At 38.8% G+C, this 23980-nt stretch overlaps 1 protein-coding gene across 1 annotated transcript in view; it reads right to left on the bottom strand.

Annotated features, from left to right (window-relative positions):
• Window positions 1-23980, bottom strand: part of kl-2 (dynein heavy chain 2, axonemal kl-2) — a 1019064-nt gene that overhangs the window by 761338 nt on the left and 233746 nt on the right. Inside the window, exons 10-12 of the mRNA XM_069137782.1 lie at window positions 23513-23567; window positions 17127-17166; window positions 7122-7146 (exon numbers count right to left, since the gene is read on the bottom strand). Of these exons, the coding sequence (XP_068993883.1) occupies window positions 7122-7146; window positions 17127-17166; window positions 23513-23567 (120 nt within the window). The remainder of the gene's footprint in view (window positions 1-7121; window positions 7147-17126; window positions 17167-23512; window positions 23568-23980) is intronic.

Below are 23980 nucleotides of genomic sequence, written 5' to 3' on the forward strand. Positions count from 1 at the left end.
GTTCAGCAGTCGCACAATCCGTGCCGGTAAGAATACGCTAAATTCGTCGTTCAGATCTGTGACGATACGCTGTCCAAACCTCGTTGGGACTCGTCGAATGTTGGTGACTTTGTAGATTTCGAAAATTTCCAGCTCCGTCAATTTCTTCGTCGGTAGAAATTCGTTCATGCTTGCAACTTTGTTCAGTTTTGTGAAATCCATTTTCTTTTTTTTTAATGTTCAACAGTTACGTGTTTCTTGATAAAATTAGATTTGCTAACTTTTTTGTCACTTTGTTGAGTTCTGACTTCTGGTTAATAACGGTTTTCAAGTCGTGAATATTTTTTAAGAACAGATCGATTCGCTGTTTTGGTTCTGCTTCATTTGGAGTTCTCCTCATGAGAGCTGAAGGTGCAAGACTGTCTTCCGGACCTGAAATTCAACCTTTTATAACCGTATTCCTTCCACCAGGCACACAGAATCCTTGAAAAACTTCTAGAAGCTACCGAAATGATGTGTCTTCGATTGTACGTTGGAACCTTCCAGAATTCAACGTCGCGCCGCAATCCGTTGTCCGCAGGCCGCTCGCCGTCAAGTCGAAACTCGTCGGACGATTCCGAGTATTGTTTTCGTCGGACGATTCCGAGAATCTTTCAGGGTCAAAGAAGCTCTTTCTCACGGTCCCGGACCGCTCGCCGTCAAGTCGAAACTTCTCGAACGCATTGTTTGTCTAAAATTCGTTCAAGGCCAGAGCGGGTCTTTCGGAATTCAACGTCGCACCGAAATCCTTCGACCGCATGCCGCTCACCGTCGAGTCGAAACACGTCGGACGATTCCGAGTATTGTTTTCGTCGGACGATTCCGAGAATTGTTTGTCTAAAATTCAACGTCGCACCGAAATCCTTTGACCGCATGCCGCTCACCGTCGAGTCGAAACACGTCGGACGAATTGTTTGTCAGTCTAGATTCGTTTAAGGTCGTGAGAATTTTCTCGAACTTTCTGGAAGCTCTCAAAACCTGACACATGCCAGGATTCTCGGTCGAACGTTCGAGGATCCACGAGGTCCGCTCGAACGCCTGAGGATTCACGGAGTGCGCTCGGTAATGCAGTTATTGATCCCGCTCGATGAGCATGATTTTCATTACCGACAAAGAGCACAATTCATCCCACAAGGGGTAACACCACGGCAATTTCAGGCATTTTTTACCGACGATCATGGTCATTTAGAGGATTTTTTACCGACAATCATGGTCATTTGGGAGATTTTCTTACCGACGAACGGTCGGCAGAGCACGTTTCATTTTACGAGAGTGGGGGCTAACTTTCAAGGGTTTGCGTCTGGGATGCACGTATAGGCGGATTGGTTGGCTTGGTCGGTAAAGAAAGTGTTCCTACGCAGAACTCTCCTTGGTATACTACTAACGTCAGACTGTGCATTCATAAAAAATGTGTATGTGTCTTGATTTTTTGGGCTAATGATGGGGTTCGTGAGAATAAATTTAACAAATAGACCGTCAAAGCTACTCAACAGGGAATTCGAGAAGTCTTATTATGGTAGTAGTGCATTATTACAAATAAATACTAAAAACGCTCATTGGCAGCGTTCGAGCCAGTGAACCTGGCCGAGGTACTGCGCTCAACGGGCCAAACTATTGGCACCGTCAGCACTATACAGGGTGTTTTAGAATAGTGGTATCAAACTTTAAGAGTTTGTACGTGTTACCAAAGCTACCAATATTTTTTGAGCAGCCCACGGTCCACGCAAATCCATTTCGGTGGTACAGATCGTCAAAGAAGTTGCGAATGAACGCATAGTGGTCGACAACTCACGTGATACAGTACTGGTTTGTTGTAACAGTATTTAAGGGTAGTTAAGGGGATAGAATTTCACGAAATTTGTCACCGGGCGTTCCCCCAACACCATTTGGAGAGCTCGACAAAACATATGTTGAGTATGTGGATGATCATCACCACGCCTGGTTATAAGAAAATTACAGTAATGCATAAAAATTCGATTTCCAAACACTTATGATTCAATGCAATCGCCCGTTCACATAAATCCTCATGAAATTAATGGTGAAGTCCTGAAAGATGGCGGAATCTTGGGTAGAAGTTGTTCATGTAAAGCTGGTTTCGATGGCGCGTGTAAGCACGTGGTAATAACACTGTTCTATTTGAACCGGGGTGTACATTTTTTGGGGGTATTTTATTAACTTTACAATACATTGATTTGATAGTTATTTTCTACTAGCGCATGCTACTTTTTTGAGAAATGATCTGAAAGATTCAAAAGTCATCCAGTGTACAGACGAAAAGTGTGCATCGAATACTCCAAAAAAGTCAGCTCTAAAACAATGTGATAGAAACTCTTTGATGTCACGTAGCTGTTATCTGGAAAAAAAAAATATCAACTAAAAGTAAATTAACCCCTTGAGTGCCGCGGACAAAGATCTTTGTTTTTCTCGACTTGCCCTAAAGTGCCGAGAAATCACGAATCTTTGTTGAATGAATAAGTGCCCTAGCAACGCCTGATAATATGTCACCCGTAACTAAACCGTATTTTTCTATATTTTGGGCCATGCTGAAAAGGATCACATCATTCATTTCCTGATAACCCTTGCTAGGAAACTGATTTCGCGGTTACAAAGTTATAGTTTTTATCATTTTCAAGAAATCTTTTGTCCTGAAATAGTCGTCAAGTAGACGGGAGAAATGATCACCAAATGATCAGATATTGGGCACGCGGGGGTTTTCGAGGGCGCTGATCATGAATCTGAAATCAGATTTGACAAATTCCAAGATAGCGACCTACTACTGCGCATGCGCATTAGTATGCCTGGCGTATAATTGAGTAATTGAAACGTAATTGGCCACGCAGGAGTTTTCGGGGGCGCTGATCATGAACCCGAAATCAGATTTGAGAAATTCCAAGATGGAGACTTACTACTGCGCATGCGCATTAGTATGCCTGGCATATAATTGAGTAATTGAACTGAAATTGGCCACCCAGGGGTTTTCGGGGGCGCTGATCATGAATCCAAAACCACATTTGCGAAATTCTCAAACGGAGACCCACCACTGCGCATGCGCATTAGAAAAAGACCTTTATAATCGAAGACTTGAGCTGACTTCGAACTTGGAAGTTTTTGGGAGTGCTGATTGCGGGAATGTAATCGAGTTCACAAAATTTCAATATCCTGACCCAGTAATGAACATATGCGATAGAATATTCCGTATGAATGTGACTAGTATACCTGAATTGATGATTCAGAAGTTTTGCGGGCACACAGAGTGCACAATTCCAGAGCGAATCCTGAATTATACATGAGCCATGCTAATGCGCATGCGCACTAGTCGGTCGCTATCTTGGAATTTTGTAAATCCTAAATCGGATTCGCGACCAGCGCTCTCGAGAACCCCGAGTGACCAATTCCAGATCGATTCTTCGTTCATATGCCAGGCATACTAATGCGCATGTGCGTTAGTGGGTCGCCATCTTGGAATTTTTCAGATCTGGTTTCAGATTCATGATCAGCGCCCTTGAAATTCCCCGTCTGACCAGTTTCAGAGCTATTCCTCAATTATACGTCAGTCATACTAATGCGCATGCGCAGCAGTAGGTCGCCATCTTGGAATTTTCCAAATCCAATATCGGATTCGTGATCAGCGCTCCTGAAAACCCCCGAGTAACCAATTCCAGATCTATTCCTCAAGTATAGATCAGTCATACTAATACGCATGCGCAGTAGCGGGTCGCCATCATGAAATTTTGCAAATCTGATATCGGATTCGTGATCAGCGCCCCCAAAAACCCCCGGGTGGTCAATTTCAGGTAAATTGCTCTAAGTTTGAGTTTTACCACTTTGGGCACATTTCATAAAATAAACTTGGCACTCAAGGGGTTTAAAAGCAAAGAAAAAAAACTAATCTCAAACGATCTTAATGTTGCACTCCAAGTGCTGGAAGGTACAAACCACATGAAACTTGGTCGACGTAATAGCCCAGATGTATGTGATAATTTGCAACTTCTACAATGTAGCATTTCGGAAGTAATATAACAAACCGATGAAGATAAAGACATTTTTCGACGAATAACGATTTATGACAACCCGTTATCAGCCTTGGGCATGCATATGTAATTATTAAAATTATTCAGCTTATTTGAAGTAATGTAATTTCAATCTACTTCCAAATTTTTTTTTCATCTATACATTTTATATCACAATATTTGTTTGAAACAAATAGATTCTTTATAACTAAATTTTTCTATTTTATTGAATCAGTTTCATACATTTAGGTATTAAAATTTTTGAGAAATAAGAACATTTTTTGATTTGTCTAAAATATAATGAATTTATTTTTTCTAATGTAGTTTCAATTTTTTTAACAATTTTTTTTATTATATATACATTTGGTATTAAAATATTTAATCAAAACTAATTGACTCGTACAAGTAGCTAAAGTTTTTTCATTTTATTAAATCACTTTTTATATATTTAGCGATTCAAATTCTTAGTAAATTAAGTACATATTTACATTCATATACGTATTGTGTAATAAAAAAGAGAATTGATGATATTTTGACACGACTATTAACAAAATAAAAAATATCTCAAATATGTAGTATAATAAATTTCGAAATACAGCTATTTCTTAGTCAAAATACATTTTCCTTTTTTTTTTCCTGAGAATTGGAGGGCATGATGCTACTGTAGAGCTTTATGATAATAACACTCTTGCATCTGTTGAAAATGTGATTGCTATGATGAAGAACCAAGAGACGTCTGATTACTTACAAAATTGAATGAATTAGATGTTGAATTTCCTGTGAAGGAATGCTGTGATGAAGTATTACTCAGTGTAGACTTTGTGACACGAGAAGGTTGATTGGAAGAATAGTTCGTCGTAGAAGGTCAGGGATTGACGTGTGGTAAATTAATTCAATCATATCATTTCTTATTTCGACGTTTCGGCTGTGCCCGGCTAGCCATCTTTAGGCTGTTTATAGACAAAACGATAACGAAATAATATAATATATTGCACGCTATAATTTAGGATTGCTGGCAACCATTAGTAGACGGTGCCATGTAGTAATATAAAGTGAGGTTAGAATTGTGAGAAATGATTTACAATGTAAATTAACATATTACTCTTTACAAGAGTTGCGGAACAGCTACTGCTGATGTACTAAGCTAACATAATATATTATAATCGAACCTACATAATGACTTTCCTTACCGCTTGAGATGTTATTGGTACAACAGTGGAGGTGGAAGTGGGGTATCAATTTTATTTCCCAAAATGACTGAGCAAAGGGCGTTATTTCGATACACGTATTTATAAAAGAGTCAAAAAACATGATAACACATTTTGAATTAAGCTAACTAAGATAATACATTTGAATTTACAGTTTACTATCTTACACTGTCTTCAGTGAGCTTAGAGCAACCAGGTAAAGTAACCTCGTTGTAATAAATGTCTTGTGGAATATTATCCAAATATTATTCTTTTTTTATCGATCGATTATGTAGTCTTTGTATTCGTTCAGAGGTTTGGCTAATTGTCGATAGATCTGGAGTTGTATCAATTGAACTTGATGGCAGGTTGACTGATGGAATTGAAGTTTTTTACAATGTATGGGCTTGATGATCTTGAATAAAAAATGTATATTTGATAGAATTTTAACCAGAAAAATGCATAAAACATGATAATAAACGTTGACTGATGGTAATGAAAACGAACACTTACTTGAGGGAATAATATTATTTGTCACAAAGTGTAATGAGCATACTCTCAATGTCTTTGAAACAGTTTTACTCATCTTTAAAACTTCAACTCAAGCGTCGAAGCGATCGAGTTTCTATTCCTGATTTAATTTATTCTTAATAATAACTACACTTTCACTCTTCCGAGGAAAATTATAAAAACGAACAGTAGCATTTTTATATGCATGACTCCCACAACCATATACAATTATACATAGCAATTTATATTGCTTTTACTTGTTATCGGTAGAAATTCCATTTTTATTAATTGAAAATAACGTTTTTATAATTATTCGACTATAATTTTTAGGTTTGTCGCAGCAAACATTACTGTAACTATTCTAATAAAAATAAAGTACTGGTCATTTACATTATAACCACATGTAAACATTACAACTGCTGACTATTTTGCGTGGTTACAGTTGTGGTCACTACTTAGCATGTCAGCGTTCTAAGGATCCCAATAACGGGTTATGCTTTTGCGTAGTTCGCAGATATTCATCTAGCATACAGGAAAACGCAGTACAATTACAGGGTCGGCTCGTTTGAAGAGAAATTTCCAAACAGACTTGCAACTTTATTCGAACATTTTTAAGGCAGTAGATTAGTAATTGAGGGAAACAGGATCTCTGAAGTCGAACAAACAAAATAGTGGTGTGAATAGCATGCATGCACGGTAAAATTTATAGAAAATGCGTGTGACTGTGTGACTGCAAAATCCACACTCGTGCAGGTGTCAATTGCAGTTTCATCAACGGCCTGTACCACCGAAACCGGATCAGACCAACCCTGGGCTGCTGAGCAAAAATTTATTGCGTTGGTGACCCCGAAAACCGCTTAAAATTTGATATCACCATTTTGAAACACTCTGTATGAGCTGAACGTCGAAATCTAATTGCAAAATTCTTGGGAACCGAAACGCACTACTGAAAATCTCAAGACTTACGAACAGGTCAGGTTACTACACAGTATAGATAAAACCCGCCAATCCGAAACCGTCGATATCAGCCGTAATGGACTCTTTGCGAGATAAAACAATAAAAGTACAGAATTATGTACAGAACCAATGTACGGTAGTTCAAGAATGTGTTTTCCACGTTCCAACATTATATTGTGTATTACTCCCGTTGATGAGGTACTGAAGAAAAATTTTTTTTGGTCAAATAGAGACAAGAATCTAACCTGTTCAATTTTGTTAAAGAACGTTTGTCGTGGATCACAGTGGTTTTTCAAACTGTTCCGAACTCATTAATAAGAACATGATTTTCAACTCGTCTAAACTCGTGACATGCAACCGGTTGGAGATAAAACCATTCAAAGAAGTTACGGGCGCGTTTCTGGGGAAGAACTCTCATTTAAAGATCCCCGATTGAAACAGAAAAGTCAAAAAGCATTGAAAGCCTCGGCCTCGGTATCCGTACATAGAGATATTTAGAATATGTAATTTGTCGGTGAAGGTCAACAAAGAAGAAATGTTTTATATTGCATTTATGTAGTATGCGAGGTCTTAGCATAGGACCTGCCAACTGTCATCAGGCTTCTTTTTTTGCACAAAACCAAACACATAGAAGGAAAATTGTAAATCAGACTATGCAACTATTTTTGTGTATGATGTTTTGCCCGTTGGCAATAGCGTACTTCGTTTAGAGGTTACTATTATGTATTTTGCATGTACATAAATTCCAGAAATAAAAATTATTTTACAAACTTACTTAAGGTAGTACCGTGATAAATCACTTTTCTTACAATATCTTTCAATTTTTGAATACACATAATTTGAAGTGTCCTTTATACGTAGGAATTTTTTATAATAGTCCTTGCGGTACTAAATTTTGCAATATTAGCAATCAAAAGTCGTACAATTTACATGTATTCCCTATCCCGACCGTAGTTAGAGTGAGCATTTTATTTAATAACAGCCATACTTTTCTTAGAATTTTTTTTAACAACTGAGAATTATTAATTGAGGATATAACAAGTAATTTTTTTCAAAAAAAAACATAAACAAGCAGTATTCATTTTTTTGTAAATAATTTTTGAAGTTTGTTGCTTTTAATGATTTTCAAATTTTCTCTCATAACCTGACCCGTGAGAAATAGTGACTTGGCAACGTTGCCCTACGCGGGAAGTTTAAAATGCCATAAAGGCCCAACGAATTGAAATAAATGTCAGAACTTTGCGGATATAGGTTACGGTACGGTTCAGTCTCCAATTATAACTAACCTCAAATTGATTTCATAACAATACATTTCTCTACAACACATGCTTGAGGGGCAAGAGATACTGAGTTAGAATGCAACGTTGCCAAGTCAGACAAAAGACGCAATGGGAAAATTTTTATACTTCTGCGCATGCGAGAGGAGGCGCAAAGGTGTACTGTATCTCAACTACTTTTTACTTTAGTTATAATGTTTTATACAGGGGATATTTCTCTGGAAGTTGAGGACTGCTGCTATCACGGTACTACCTTAAATTGAAATTCCTTAGCGCTTTATACTCCGTAAGATGACAGTGGGGATCAGGTGGGGATAACGGAGGTCGCTACGCATTGTCAGTATCGTACCTAAAATAGCGTATATCAACGTGAACTAATATGAACATCGCGGTCTCATTATACCTTGGATAAATTTTATACTTCGTCGTCCATATTTTTTGCTTTCACATGTATCAATCAACCAGAATAACAAAACCACAATTCAAATTTCACACGTCAGAACTCACGGGCAACTTTGCAACAACTGACACTCGACGGTTTGAAAAAGTTTCAAATAAACTATCAGGTTTGGAATCAATCGTTATGCTTGAAATGAACCATCAGGTTTGAGTACTTGAGTACCCTCTGTGATATAGCAGGGTCTGGCTAGCGGCGAGACCCATTCGGTTACCTGAAGTGGGTGAAGTGGATAGAGCATTGAGCGGGATCTGACCGAACTGGACATGTTTGGCTTTGTCAGTGAGTCGGTCTCTCACCGGACAGAGTATAGATGTCTAGTTCAGGACGGTCGAAGAGGAAGTGACTTCCAATATCAATATTAAAGATGGCTGACCTTAATAATTATTTTATTGCACTCGTGTTCAGAGTCAAGAAAAGGTTTACATGTTAAATTGATTTAGCTTTATTGGCGAAAAATTTGAAATATAGTTCTACCAAGAATTTGGTGTCACTTCTTTGACCAGTCTTTTATGCCAGTTGTTATATTTATCTATGATTTTGAGATCATCAAAGTCAATTGTGTGCCTTTCCATGAATACATGATAAGCTAAAGCAGATTCATCTGGATCTCGAGTGTTTAAATCAGATGTATAATCGGCAATTCGTTCTTTGAGATGTTGCGATCTTTGGCCTACATAACACTATTCACAACACTTCCATTTTATTTGAAATATAATGTTAGTTTGATCTAAAGTGGCAGTGTTTGATTTGAAAGGTGTGAATAAGTTATTAAGCATATTCATAATTTCATACGACACATTGATATTTTCTTTCATCAGTGTACGTTTGTTATTTTGGGATAACCCTTTCATGAATGGAGGTCTACGCACTAGTTTTACGTTTTTCTTTCTAAATTTTGGATCTACTAGTATTATGCTTCCGTCAAATAAACCAATTATCACATTGTTTTAATTGCAAAGGATGATCAGATTGAAAATTAATGTATCTGTCAGACCAAGTTTCTGTCTGATACCAGTTAGTTACTATTGTTGCTTTGTCATTGATCCAGGTGTCTAAGAAGCTAATTTTTTTTCGGTTCTATTTCATAAGTTATATTTGAGTCGTAGATAATGTTTGTTAAATGCAATTACTATATGCTAGAGCTAATGTCTATACACACAAGTTATTATTTCATCAAGATATCTTTCGTTGGAAATTATTTCAAAAAGATGACTATTTAAGACTGTTTTCTCTAGTTTTTTCATCGCTTCATTGACTCAAACTAACATTATACATATATAAAATGAAATACAAAGACTGTGAAAAGTTTTATGTCGGCCAATCATTGTAAGATCTCAAAAAAACGAATTACCAATCATAAATCTGATTAAAAATTTCGAAATCCAAATAAATATGCTTTAATTCACTCATAGAAAGGCGGTGTTACGTGGGGGTGGGACATGAAAATGCGGTGGTAGTTAATGATTATAATTAATCAAGATTGCTCTCGCGTAACGACAATGAATAAGAATTAAACACTTAGAAGACCTACCTTTCAATAAACCAGTAATGTGAGTACGTGCTACTTTATTCTTATACAGGGCTGTGAGAATTGGTTGAGGTTAAACTTGCACTGATAATACAGAATGGTAGATAGTTTAAAATAAATGGTTCAATATGATTTAATCTGGTGAAAGATAAAATATTATTCAAACAATTAGTTTATGAAAATAAACGATTTCAAATAAATAACATAAAAATCAAACGAAAGAAATTATAATGGTGACGTGTGTGAATTCAAACGAAGATAACGTCAACGAGGGAATTAATATTCACATGTGGGCCAGTTGCAGAAATAGTATATTACGTGGCAAGCGCCGAAAAGAGGTCGTTGCAGGGGATGCGATTTTACCGGGCGAGCCGAAGGCAAGCCCGGTAAAACGCAAGTCCTACTTAACCTCTTTACGGCGCGCGCCACGTATTCAATTTTTCGTTCCATTTGCCGCAAATTCGGCAAAACAAAAATCATCTTCCAAAACTAGGGTATATCTACATTTGGATTCAGTCAATAATTAATCAATAAGCTTTTATTCAGCATTTATTTATGGAACCAGTTCAAATAATATTCATACTCAAAGCGTTTTTTTGATGATAGTAATAATACGTGGTTCAATTTTTTTTGAAAATATTGTAGCTTATAGTGAAATTGTGGATAGTGCATTTCCTTAATCTTATCGTTCGAATTCTGCTGTTTACTTCTTGATCAAAATTTTCCTCGTCCACTGATGGTGTTGGTGCATAAGCAGCCCTTGTTGATTCTGAATGAGAAAAATCTTCGATGTGATTAGTAGGTACTTGTTCTTCCAAAACTGACGCATCTTGAGATGCTGTTGATGAGTTTTCAGTAGGTTTTTCAGCTTGATTGCTTGTTGAAAACATTGAAAACTGTTGAAAATCAGAGGAGTCTGCGCAATTCTGAACGACGGACGTGGTTGTTTCTGATCTTTCATTGACTTCAAGTCCCCGAGGTGCTACTAATGAGTTTACGGCAAATGTTTCAGCTTGATTGTGTGTTGAAAACCTTGGAGACTGTCGAAAATCTGAAGAATCTGCGAGATTCTGAACTTCGGATGTGATTGTCTCTGATCTTTTATTGACTTTGCTTTCAATCTCTTCACCAATATATCCTCCAAAACCTGGACGCAGACGCTGATGATATTTGCTGATTTGCTCTCTGAATTTTTGTTGGGGGCTCAGTTGTCTCAGCTGAAGGACAGTCGCGATAATTCATAATCTGTCGAAATACTCTTTTTCTTGTTTTTTTAGAATCAGCGTTGTAGCCTTCAGCTACTTGAGCGGATTTCCATCCTCCGTGGCGCTTTATAGTCGTCATACTAGCGCCTGTATTTGCGAGGAGAGTTGCACCAGTACGACGGAAACAATGGCCAGTGTACAAATCTGGGTTGGGCAGATTTAGGTAGAAGGCAATTACTGACGGCATTTTGGCAATTTTCTTTTTACCGATCTGTTGACGAGTGCATTTACCCTGTTGGTAATTTACGAGCAATTGATCAATTGGTGTGTCGGGTGCTCTCAGCGCTGTGTAACGTCGGTAAATGTCGTAAAACTGATCCTCAACGATAAAAGATCGATTTAAGTAATTCTTCGTATCTCGCACTTCAATAAATGCACTCGAACCATCATCGTCAATGTGCTGAATTTCTAGCCCGTGTAATTCACCACATCGTAGACAACCAGCAACACCCAGAATCAAGCAAACCTGTAAAAATATAACAGGTATAAATTCACTGTAAATATTCATTTTAATTAAAAATATTAATTTTCATTGTAATTTATTTTTTAACTTACTTTTATACCGAGGTAAATCTGATCACAAGCAGTATCAAGGAAAGTTGTGATTTGTTTCCAAGTCTAAGTTTTCGAATTTTTTGGTTCGTATCGTTTTACGTTGTCTCGTAAGTACACCTTTATGAGGGGACACTCATCAATGTTAATACCGTGATTGATTCTCAACATTCTTTTCAACATTGAAATTCTGTTGTACAAAGTTGTCGGTGCACATTTTTTGGAAATTTCTTCCAAATAAACCAGAATCGCATCCTCATTTATTTTTTTCATTTTCTGTTTCTCACACCATGCTAGTAATTCGTTGTATGCAATGTGATATCTCGATGCCGATTTATTGGGTACCTAACCTCCCGAATCTTGTTAGCTCGATTGTGTATGCTTGGTGTCACATTCTCACTGTCTTCACTAAATGAATCGTCTAATTCAATTATTTTATTGAACTCATTCATTGCACGCGTAGGAAGATTGCATGTTAAATTAAATTGCCAGGACGTTTATTGTTCACAAGCGACTGATGTAACTGTTGTGTCCAGTAGTTGTGCCGTATTGCGCAAGCGGCGCTGCAAATTTTATTACAAGTCATGCGATTTTATCGGCTGAGTGGCACTTAAAAACAAACCTTATCCGGTCTGAAAACAGACGCGTAATGCCGAATTTGCGGGCAATTGGAACGAAAGCGATTGATTGAATCGTTAACGCGTTGTGTCAATTGTTGTATTACAAAAATTAAATTTAGTACGTATATATGTAGTTGGTACCTTGAAAACATTGCAACGCAAAGAGTGATTTAACGATTGTCGAGTCCGCGTACCCTCGGTCGAAAGAGGCACAGGGGGTAAGGGGGAACCTGTAAGCAGCCCTTACCTTTGATTGAACGACAAGCAAGTCAGTCAAATCATAACATCCACAGTGTTTAGACGTTACACAGAGTCAAGAGTCCGTGGGCCAAACAAGTGAGTGTGTGCAAGTGCCTGAGAGCGATGAAGCGACCTTTGTGAAATTGTAATAATTCGGATTACCATCAAAAGCAAAAGTAATAAACGGTAATTGAGATCTACATCTTTGTCCAGTCAAACGTTTCTTTTGCATCATCTCTCGTTCCAGCTACCTCGAGATTATCATAGCAGTCTCGTGTCGGTAGCTCTGCTGCAGTTCGCGGACACATGACCCTCGGGGCGAGAGTCACAGCTAGCCAGTATCTCCTAGTTTGATTCAGGGCTGGGTAAGGAAAATCGCACCAAACGTAGCCCTCCAAGAGAAGTAAGGAAAGCTTCGTGTCGACACGCCAAGGAATGCCACCACCGAAAAAATAAGGCCCGAATAGTGCCTCTGGACGTCTTCGAGTATTAGCCAATCGATTGCGGATAGGGTGTTTTGCCGTAATACATATCCTGACCGATTATTTATTCTGCAGTTGGTCAGCATTATAATTATATCTCTCCGTTTAGATTGAAACATTCATATTGGGTTTATCCGAAGAAACATACACATTAATTGGATTATAGATTCTTGAATGATTATTTGTTGTTGGACCAAAAGGATCCCCCTCGGAATACGTAATGTGTTGACCTCAACTAACCAACAAAAATCCTATGGATATACTTCCACGGATAAAATTGTATATACTTGCAATGAAACCAGTGATGGACTGAAAATAGGCAAAATTATGCTATGGTATCAACTTGAAAACTAGAGACTCTCTTTCGGAATACATAAAGGATATTATTTCCAACCATTTACCAATTCTAAATCGAAGTGCCACCAATTCTAATGATTTTAATTCTACTTTAAAGTGCTCATAAAATAACATCTTTTCCTTAACTGATGACTAGAGAAACTTGTCACCTATTCTGGATTTACAATATTTAACAAATGGCGAAATGATAATTCAAATGATGTTGAAGAGAATCACTTAAATTGAATTATCTTCAGATCCGAAGATCAGCGAGATTGAGAGCCGTCGAGTCGTGTCGAGCAGTATTCGTGAAATTCTGGACCGGAGCCTCACCTCGGTATCAGAAGGTTTGTTGAAAACGAAACGATGATAATAAGTGACTTGGTTTTTATGGATTTAGAGTTTGTATAGATGTGCCGAAAACGTTTTTGATCAAAAATGTTGATATCGTTCACTTACAAATTGGTTATGGCTCAAAATGATTAAAATATCATCAGATTAGAAACAATTGGTAAATAGTAACGGTGATGTAGTTGATTATGATTATTGACTATATATAACTGTATTACCTGATTCTGTTGAATCAGGGTGAAACTTCATCAGATTTCGGAAAATGGAATAATGACAAAAATGTTTATTCGCGAAATAACGAAATTAATATGGAACAGAAAAAATTGAAATTTGGGAGATAGTGAATCCTTTCCAATGAACACTATAAATCAATATGTTTAATGTTTTAGGAGAAAGCTCGAGACTTTAGACCAGTCACAACTAAGATTTTCTGATGTTACTCTGCTCAGAAGGCCTAACTCGGGTTTCGTCCACGCAATACGCGACTTGAAGGCCGAAAGATGTGACTTCTCAGGCCTGAGTATCCGCCTGCAACTGCAACTAAACAGTACAGTAATTAGCCATTGAGGTGTGAGATCGACCTCCCTGTTGCCGATCCACATTACGGGTATTACGCTGGAGTGCAACTTAAGTGCTCCAACGGTGCTTAATATCGTCGAATACATATTAAGAATATTACCAAAAATATCTTGATGAATATTTAATTTTGTCAAGGTAGATCAGGTTAAAACACTTGATTTATTATTAACAACGTTTCGGTCGTGCTGCCCGCCGATTATCTTCAGACTGGAAACAATTGATGCAAATAATTATTTGTTTCGGACAATCCAAAGTATTTAAATTGATATTTACAGTAGTTTGAAATTACTTAGAATTGAATTTGATTTAATTACAATCTTTTCAGGATTGGATTACATCATGCATTCTTTGGTTATGTATAACTATGGTATAGTGGCACTTTTCTCCCGCATATGTGTGAAAAACGAGATTTGCCGCAAATACGATAAAATATGTTACAAATTGATGAATAACATCTTAGCTCTCGGTATGTGGCATTTGGTAGGACTAATTCCGTGAATGCGATGAAAATGTGTAACGGGTAATAAGGAAATTTGCACGCTATTCAACTTCCTACAATATGATTCTTCAGTGGTGGAACATACAGTTGACGCTTGTGCTGCAGCATATGGGTGAGTACGGCGAACATCAACATTTGCATAAGATTTAGAAACAGAAAGAGAAAGAAAGAGTGAAAAAAGGAGAAAGAGACAGAATGCACAGCTGTCAATCGTTTCTTCTATAAAGGCCAGACAATTATTTTTATTTTATTTCCAATAAAAAACAAAATTTTATGACATTTTAAAGAAAGTATATATGTAGGTGGGGAGTCTCCGGCCTTCTAACCCCCCAGTAGGGGCTTTGTCCCTTACTACCGTACCAAGACGTGCAGCTCTGAACCTGTTCCCTCACAACAGCTCCCACCGACCCATACCCATATACTACTTGTATGCATTTTGGAGGATGAATTTTTTAGTTGTTGGTGTAAACGATTTTAATTTTGCACCCAATATTGCGGAAGATATATCAAGTCTCTATTCAAGTCAATAATATGGTCAGAGTTGAGTCAGAAATAAATTCCTATATGCAACACAGAAATAAAAGTCGACTATTCCCTTGGGTGATTACTGCCCTCGCTTCGCTTGGATAGTAAACCGATGCGCTGTAATGATTTCCGACTATATTTACTTGTTATATAATGTACTATTGGAATAAGGTACGTCGGGGCGTGAAAAGCACACATTTGACTTTGACGATGTCGAAACCATAAAGATAATAATTGGCATAAAAGACTGATCATAGAAATGATAGACATATTAAAAAACAATACTGTCAACAAAAGAACAGGCATTCCAAACTTAAACCATCTCTTATTCTGACATCATATAATGGTAATGTTGCAAATTCTTGCCAAAAGTATATTTCATATTTTTCGCCACTAAAGTCAAATCAACTCAAAATGGGAACCTTTCTTGCTTCTGTACACTATTGTAATCAAATCACTATGAAGGTCAGCTATCTCAAATATTGATGTTGGAAATCACTTCCTATTAACCGCAATAAACTGGACATATAAAGCGTTGAGTAATCTCAATTTAACCCATTAAAGCCCGAAATGACACTTTTCATATAGTCATGTTTGACCGATTGCCAACAACGCTAGGACAATGGGATTTTAATAAAAATTGGTACCCGACTATTTCCAAGGGTGCTCTTTTAGAATATCGAGGTTAAAAGACATTAAAATCAGATTTTATATGGAAAATTGACAATAAAAAAAAAAAACAGCGAAATTTCGGTGTAGTTTTTTTTTAAAACTATTGACATCGAACCTTTATAATACTCGAATCAGACTCTTTTCTGCAAAAATCGTGGAATTTTTATCTGTACTTTGAAAACCTATTAGTTAGGAATATATTTTTATCAATTGTTTGCAAAATAGCGGCTCGAAAAGGGTGAAATTTCACGTAAAAATCAAATAATGGTTTCTTGCTTGATTTCTCGAGCTAATTGTTATATCTTGGGTTCAACTTTGGATATAACCTTGATTCAGTGTTTGAATTTCGCAAATTATGGAAATTTTGAAAATCAAGAATGACGGATTCAAGATGGCGGATGAAATCATTAAAAAACATTATTTGTCATAAAAACTTTGTTCCCAGGGTTTTTGGGGTCGCTGATTACGAATCTGAGGTCCGTTTTGAAAAAATAAAAAATAGCGGATTCAATATGGCGGAGAAAAAATCAAAACTTGAGGATCACTGAGAAAAAGAATTTCTTGAGACAGACAACCATTTCTTTGCAAATGTTAAAGGGCATATTTTGTCGCTTGAACTGAATTCGACTCGATCTCAATATCTTTTGTTCCTACAGAAAATCTGCACTGTTTAGTTGATGGTAAAAATCTTTTTACTCTTTCAACTACAAATTAATATCGGACTAACAAAATAATTTTGCCATTTCGCCCAAAGTATTCGATGTAATAAATAATTGTTTTCTTGGTATATTATAAAACACTCAAGTGCCTGTCGTTATCCTTTTGATCATCTGAATCAAATTGAGGATATTCTTATATTTCATATAGATCATCTTATCCGGATAAATTTGTAAATAGGTATTATAAATAAGTTATCTCATCATCTTTATATTCTGAATAATATATTGTGCAAAATACTCATCATCTTGTAAAACACTGTTTATAAAGCTAAATTATTTTTTTACAGCATATTGTAAGACGTTTAATAATACTCACATCTTCTCTCACAGGTAAAAAACCCTCGAACACTACCATGAGGTATTGGATGATAGTAGAATACTTCTTGGTTAATACTTTAACAACGCTCGTCCTGATAAAAAATATAAAAATCCATTATTTCAGAAATTAGTGGCTTCGATATCAGAATAATGAATAAGTCAATGTATTGAGTAGCATAATTTTGTGGACATGAAACAGATTGCAAATTGAATGGAAACGTTCTTTTTAATGTCACTAGAACAGCTGTGGAATTCCTGCGCATTTCTATTCAGATGAGTACAGAACAAGTGCTTCGCCCGAAATCAAAATACAGAGCAGTACCTGTAGTCTCGTCAAGACCTTGGCTAATAAAGCAACCTCTTTTGACGAGATTCAGTGTGGATCACTCCCCCTAGTTTTCCGCTCTCTCTCTCGCGAACATTTTGGTGCCGGAACCCGGAAACATCACTACCGAAAAAGAGAAGGCTGAGGAAACTCCGGGCCGTGGTGAGTGAACATGAGTGAACCGAGACGAAAGCATGGAAAAAGCCCGCGAAAAACAGCGCTGAGCACCGAAGAAGGGGAAGCACGCCCGGTTGAGGATGCTGCGGTTCAGGACGACTCCTCCCCCGCAAATACAAGGCACGCCGGGACGCCGGGAACCACCCTCGGGAGGAATGCCGCCCACGCTATCCCCGCAAGCGATTCGATCGAATTGCGGACCCTCATAACATTCATCAAATACGTCAACGCGTAAACGGCACCTACTGATTGGAGAGGCAGAAACTCGAGCAAAGATGAAACGCGCAATGCTGGCGAGAAGAAAACAGGGCGAATTAGACCTAATTAACAAGCGCCTAGCAGCTTAGATGGAAAACGTGCTAGAGAGCTCTTTCAGACAAGGCTCGTCGCTACAACTACCAGAGGAATTACAGGGGGAGGACAGAAGAGCTGATGTCTGCTGCTAGCAGACAACTCACACCAACAACAACAACAACATTAGAACCCGGTAACGGAGCCACGAGCTGAGACAATCCGAGAGGAGACGACACCCGGCGTTAACTTATCGCATCCCATGATCCAAACATTGAATGCAATCAAGGAAGCGGCATCTAACGACCACAGATCTCAACGAATAGTAAACAGGTTGACCTCAGCCAAGAATCTCCCCACGCTCGCCGGCGACAGAATAGAGTGGTTAAGATTTAAGCAAGCTTACGAACTATCATCCGAATTAGGAGCGTACGCCGAACAGGAAAACGTAGCACGTCTTTTCACGGCACTTAAAGTAGCGGACAAAGAAGCGGTTGAAGCGCTAATATTGACGGCCAGCAACGCGGGGACGATTATGACGACCTTAGAGTTGCAATTCGGGAACCATGATCTAAAAAGTCTGACCAAAATGAATACGGGGGACACGAATATTTAGTCTTCGCGACTAAAGTCCAGAACGGTGTAACCGCAATGAAGTGGATGAACCGCTTGGAGTACGTACACAGCCCAGACCTATCCCGGGATATCATTAGCAAAATGCCTTTCGCGTTGATGTACCAGTACAACCGCTACATCGGAGAGAATCATTATGACGAAACAAGGTTAGTCAATTTGGTCAGCTTTTTATCTCAGGAAGCTGAGCTGGCCTGTGCTGCCGGGACCTCGTTAACACAGTGACCGAGTGCTTCGAATAAATGAAAGGACAAGAAGCACGCCAAGAGACTAAGTCGAGAGACCACCGCCTGGCCAGTGTACACAACTTCCGGTCGCGCACACGAAATTGCAATGTTAGGAACCGCAAAGACAACACGAAACGGAGGTTGAGGTGTACGGGAATGCGACAATTGCCAACGGAGAGAACACACCGTAACAGACTGTTGGAGTTTCGCGACAGAGTCAGATCACCCTGTCCCTGAAAGGCATAGGGACCGCACACGCCATCGAGTGGTTGAGTCAAAGAGTCTCGCTCGACATTACAGGATCCTTTTGGAGGCACGTACTCGACAACGTCAGCGAGGCCCAGAACTTGTCCTGGTCCACAAAGACGATTACCGTACGAACCACACTGAAATATCCACACGTAGTTGGTTTGGGATTGGAGTTCTACACAGACGTGACCCCGACTACCCTCATTGGGCAAGACAATTGGAATCTGATAGTGTCTCGAGAAATCCGTTCTGCTGGACCAGATGCGCTTGCGGTATCGCGAACCTGGCTTGGTTGGGCCATTCGTGGGCTTCTCCAACAACAGACAAGACAGGGATCAAGGGCCTTACTCTGTGCAACTCAGAACCACGGTGGGAGTCAGGAGACGGAGCGATTCACGAGAGATGCCGAACTTCACAACGTTGTTAAATCGTACTTGTAGATAGAAGCGCTTAGGCTGTTGAGAATCGATAAAATTTACCCAGGAGAACGAAGAGCGAACCAGATATTAGAAAGTACGAGCCACAGAGTCGGAAAATCGTAGGAAACCGGGCTGTTGTGGAAACGAAATGATAATGACTTCCCTCAAAAGCAGAGGGAACGCGGTAAGCTGACTAAGGAGTCTTGAGTAGAAACTAGGCCGCAACTTGCATTACGCCACACTGTATTACCAGAGAATGGAGAGATTCTTATCCATGGGGTCAGCGAGAAAGATCATCGGAAACACGGACAGAAAGCGCGTATGGTACTTACCAAACTTCGGAGTGACAAACCCGAACAAACCGGAGAAAATCAGATTTGTGTTCGATGCGGTGGCCAAGTCTGATGGAGTGAGCCTAAACGACTGGCTTCTGACCGGACTAGACCTCCTGAAGTAATTACCAGGAGTATTGATGCGTTTCAGACAACGACCAACAACAGTTCAAGGAGACATTCGAGACATGTTTTTACGGATCCGGGTTTGGAAAGAAGATCGCGACGCACAACGAATCTTATGGAGTGGCAGACGCCGAGCAGTAGAACCGAATGAATGCGTCATGTCTTCACTGATATTCGGCCCCAAGTCATCCCCATGTAGTGCACTGTACATAAAAAACGCAAACGCGAAGCAGTTTGAGGTCGTCATGCCGAAGGCAGTCTCCGCCATCACGAACAAATACGGATAACCTTCTAGACGGTCGAGATTCCGAGGAAAACGCTGTGGAGATTATCAAACAGATCACGAAAATCAACCAGGAAGCCGGTTTCGAAATGCACACGTGGAAAATCAATAGCCGGCAGGTGCGAGAAGCCATCTCGACCTCAAAGCACCCGTCAGAGACAGTCTGAGAGAAAATATGAGAAAGTCCTTGGGACTACGGGACACGCACTCGGATACTTTCAAGTTTGACGTAAATTTCGGCAGGATTCCCCCTGACATATTATCCGGAACGGACAGACCAACAAAGAGAGCATTTTTGAAAATCGTAATGTCTGTTTTTGACCCCCTGGGTTTCCTCGCACAATTCCTCATCACATCAAAGATTGGGGACGAGGAATACCTGGACTGGCAGGCGTGGCTCAGAAACTTAGCAAAGATAAATCTCTGCTCCATACCGCGACATTACCTATTCTCTGGAAAGACACCAGCGGCGGAACTACACATCTGCGATGCGAGGGCAAAGGCGTTCACTGCGGTAAGCTATTGGAGCTTCTGGCACGAGGATGGATCGTTTTCGGAAAGTTTTGTAGCGTCGAAAAATCGAGTAGCTTCACTGAAACCACTGGCGATTCCTCGCCTCGAGCTCTAGGCAGCCGTGATTGCGAGTCAACTCGCAAGAGCAATAGAGTCGGAACATGAACTCCTCATCACAAGGCGCGTTCTCTGGATCAGGACGGATCCGCGCTCATACCAGGTGTTCGTGTCTCATCATTTGAGTGAAATAAATGACTTAACTGAAGTCTCGGAGTGGAGATGGACCCCGTCGAAACAAAACCCATCGGATGATGCAAACAAGTCCAAAGATACCCCTCTTGAGGAAAACTGACGCTGGTTTCAAGGTCCAACGATCCTTAGACAAGAAGAGACCGGGTGGCCCGACCAAACCTCTTTGACAACCCGTGAAAATACAGATTTGCTGAACTCCGAGAGAAAGAGTGCGTTGATAGCTATATTTACGATTGTCGGTTTTTTCTTGTCTCTCTATCTAATAAAAAAGTTTCAAACAAATGAACGTGGAAAAAGATTATAATAACAATAGTAAAAAAAAGATTATAATAACAATAGTAAAAAAAGATTATAATAACAATAGTATACGCATGAAGTTGGCGGTGGGGTGAGATCCCGAAAACAAAACAAAAATCATCTAGCAAACCCTTTGACAGCTGTCATCGGCTGTTTATGACAGTCTTTGACAATGAATCTTTATAGGTATCTGTTTCTGACGCGCAAAAAATGAACATGCAAACGAAAATTATCAAGATGATTCCCGACGGGAATTGTCTTTTTCGCGCGTTGGCGTATTGTGTATACGGCACTCAAGATCGACACGCAGAGGTGAGACTGAGTATCGTTTTAAATATAGTGGATAATTGGTCTACATTTGCGGGTTTTATTACAGGTAATGAGTCAAACGGTGCTGTGATTAGGTCACCTGGTGATTACAAATCACATGTGAATAAAAATGGAATATACGGGGGAGAAGCAGAATTAGTTGCAGCTGCGGACATTTTTAAGATATGTTTAATCGTGTATCGCGAAGAACAAATTCATCCACATCGGATCGGATCACAAAATGAAACACAATTCTCGTTACTCTTCACCGGCGACGGAGACAGTGGACACTTTGATGTCTTGTGGAACCAAAATAAAATTCAGATAGTGAGTAATAAGTATGAAAAGGAACAATCAAATAATAGTAAATATAAATATATCACCAAACAGTCAAAAGAACAGCCAGGTTTTACGATGACAATGGAAAAAGGAGGAGTTTCAAGCAGCAGACAAGGCGATGAAGATGGTGGATGGTCGGGAGTATCACAAAAGAAAGAGGAAAGTAAAATTGTAAGTGCGAAGAACTAAATAAGCCATAGAATAATATCCATCAAATATTCGTATAACCAGGTAAGAGGACGACCAGGATCGATGTTGACCACGAGAGAAAGAGGTGTTTTGCGGAATGAACATCAACGCAAATATAGAGAAAAAAATAATATAAAGAAGGTGATTTTGGAGAATAACCGGCAGAGCGGCAGTAAAAATAATTCAACGAAGGGTGTCGAAGAATTAGAAGAATCGATTGCGATGATTGATTTGGAAAATAAATCAAGAGGACCACCAACCAATGTGATGGACATAGAAGAGCGAAAAATTAGACGACGAGAACAGCAGCGAAAATATAGGGAAGCGAACAAAAAATATCATACTGGCTTTTCAACCAACGAACAGAAAGGAGGAGTTTCAACCAGCAGACAAAGCGATGAAGATGGTGGATGGTCGGAAGTATCACAAAGGAAAAAGGAAAATAAAATTTTAAGTGCGAAGAACCAAATAAGCCAGAGAATAATATCCAACAAATATTCGTATAACCAGGCAAGAGGACGACCATGATCGATGTTGACCACAAGAGAAAGAGGTGTTTTACGGAGTGAACAGCAACATAAATATAGAGAAAAAAATAATATAAAGAAGGTGATTTTGGAGAATAACGGGCAGAGCGGTAGCAAAAATAATTCAGCAAGTCAAAGAGATAGATCGATATCAATAGAGAAGGAACACCAATTTTCAACCAACGAATGGAAGATTAGATTGATGAAAAAAAGAAAAGTAAGCACAGAAGGAATTGAAGTGGACAGCAAGTGCAGGACCTGTCATTAAATCAACACGAAGGAATTCGCCTGTCCACTAGACAATGCGTAAGGAAATAGTGAGGTGCGCAGCGCCGAGATGGGGTTGGCGCGCGAAGCGCGCAGGGGCGAAGCCCCTAGTAATTACAAATTATGAATGGAAGCAATACCGGTTGTTCGTTTTATTCCAAAATCACACAGGATACAATTTTCACTCTGAAGAGATGCGAATAAGCTTTTTCACCTAATCAGATTTTTAGTTCAGAAACGGCAATTCGTAAATCTGGCAATTTTAATAATACAATAGCGGGCTTAGAAGTAAAGTCTTAGCTTCGAATTACAATTTAAGGGATCGTCTCGGTGTCAAACTTTCAAAAAATCGTTTTTTTTTTGCATTATCGTATAGTATACACTGTTCTAAACATTCTCTCAAATTTTCAAATCAAAATTCAAATTATTACGGTCGCTACAGCGTTTCTTGTAGAAAGGGAACGGTTTTTCTACCTGCGCGTGTACTAAGGTGCTTAAGTTCTATAACCTTGCAGAATAAACGGTCCAACCATTTCAGTTTGTTTTTGACATCCACCACGGATAGACATACGAGTAAAACCCCCAAGAAAAAAATCAAGACCTGGCATCGCCGATTGATCGTAAGTAAACGATTTATCTAAACTTTTCTAACTTCAATCTTTAAACGCGATTTTCTCGGAATGGTTTTTTTCAAAACAGTGCACACTCTCAAAGGAAGAGTTTTGAAGATATCTATTTCGAATTTTGAGAGAACATTCTTAACGTCATTCTCTATCGTGCTATAGAGGCTTTTTTTTTTTTTGAAATCTTCCTATTTTTTTTACGAAAAACTGTCGAAAAAAAGGGCCAAATTCGATACTTTTTGTTCAAACTACCGCCATTTTGTCAAATTAAAAAAAAAAAAAAAACCTCCATAGCGCGATAGCGACTTTCCTTTAGATTAATAATCTTTTCGAAATTTTTGTTTCAGATCAAAATTGCGGTCACAATCGTGTACACCGTACAGGACCTTTTTTTTTAACGTGTCATTTCAACAATTTATTCAATTATTACATACTAAATAAATGAACGTAAAAAAAATCATTTTGTATTCTGTATGAATGTATTTATTCATAAAAAA

The sequence above is a fragment of the Neodiprion pinetum genome, chromosome 7 (assembly GCF_021155775.2).
Source record: "Neodiprion pinetum isolate iyNeoPine1 chromosome 7, iyNeoPine1.2, whole genome shotgun sequence".
NCBI classification, from domain to species: domain Eukaryota; kingdom Metazoa; phylum Arthropoda; class Insecta; order Hymenoptera; family Diprionidae; genus Neodiprion; species Neodiprion pinetum.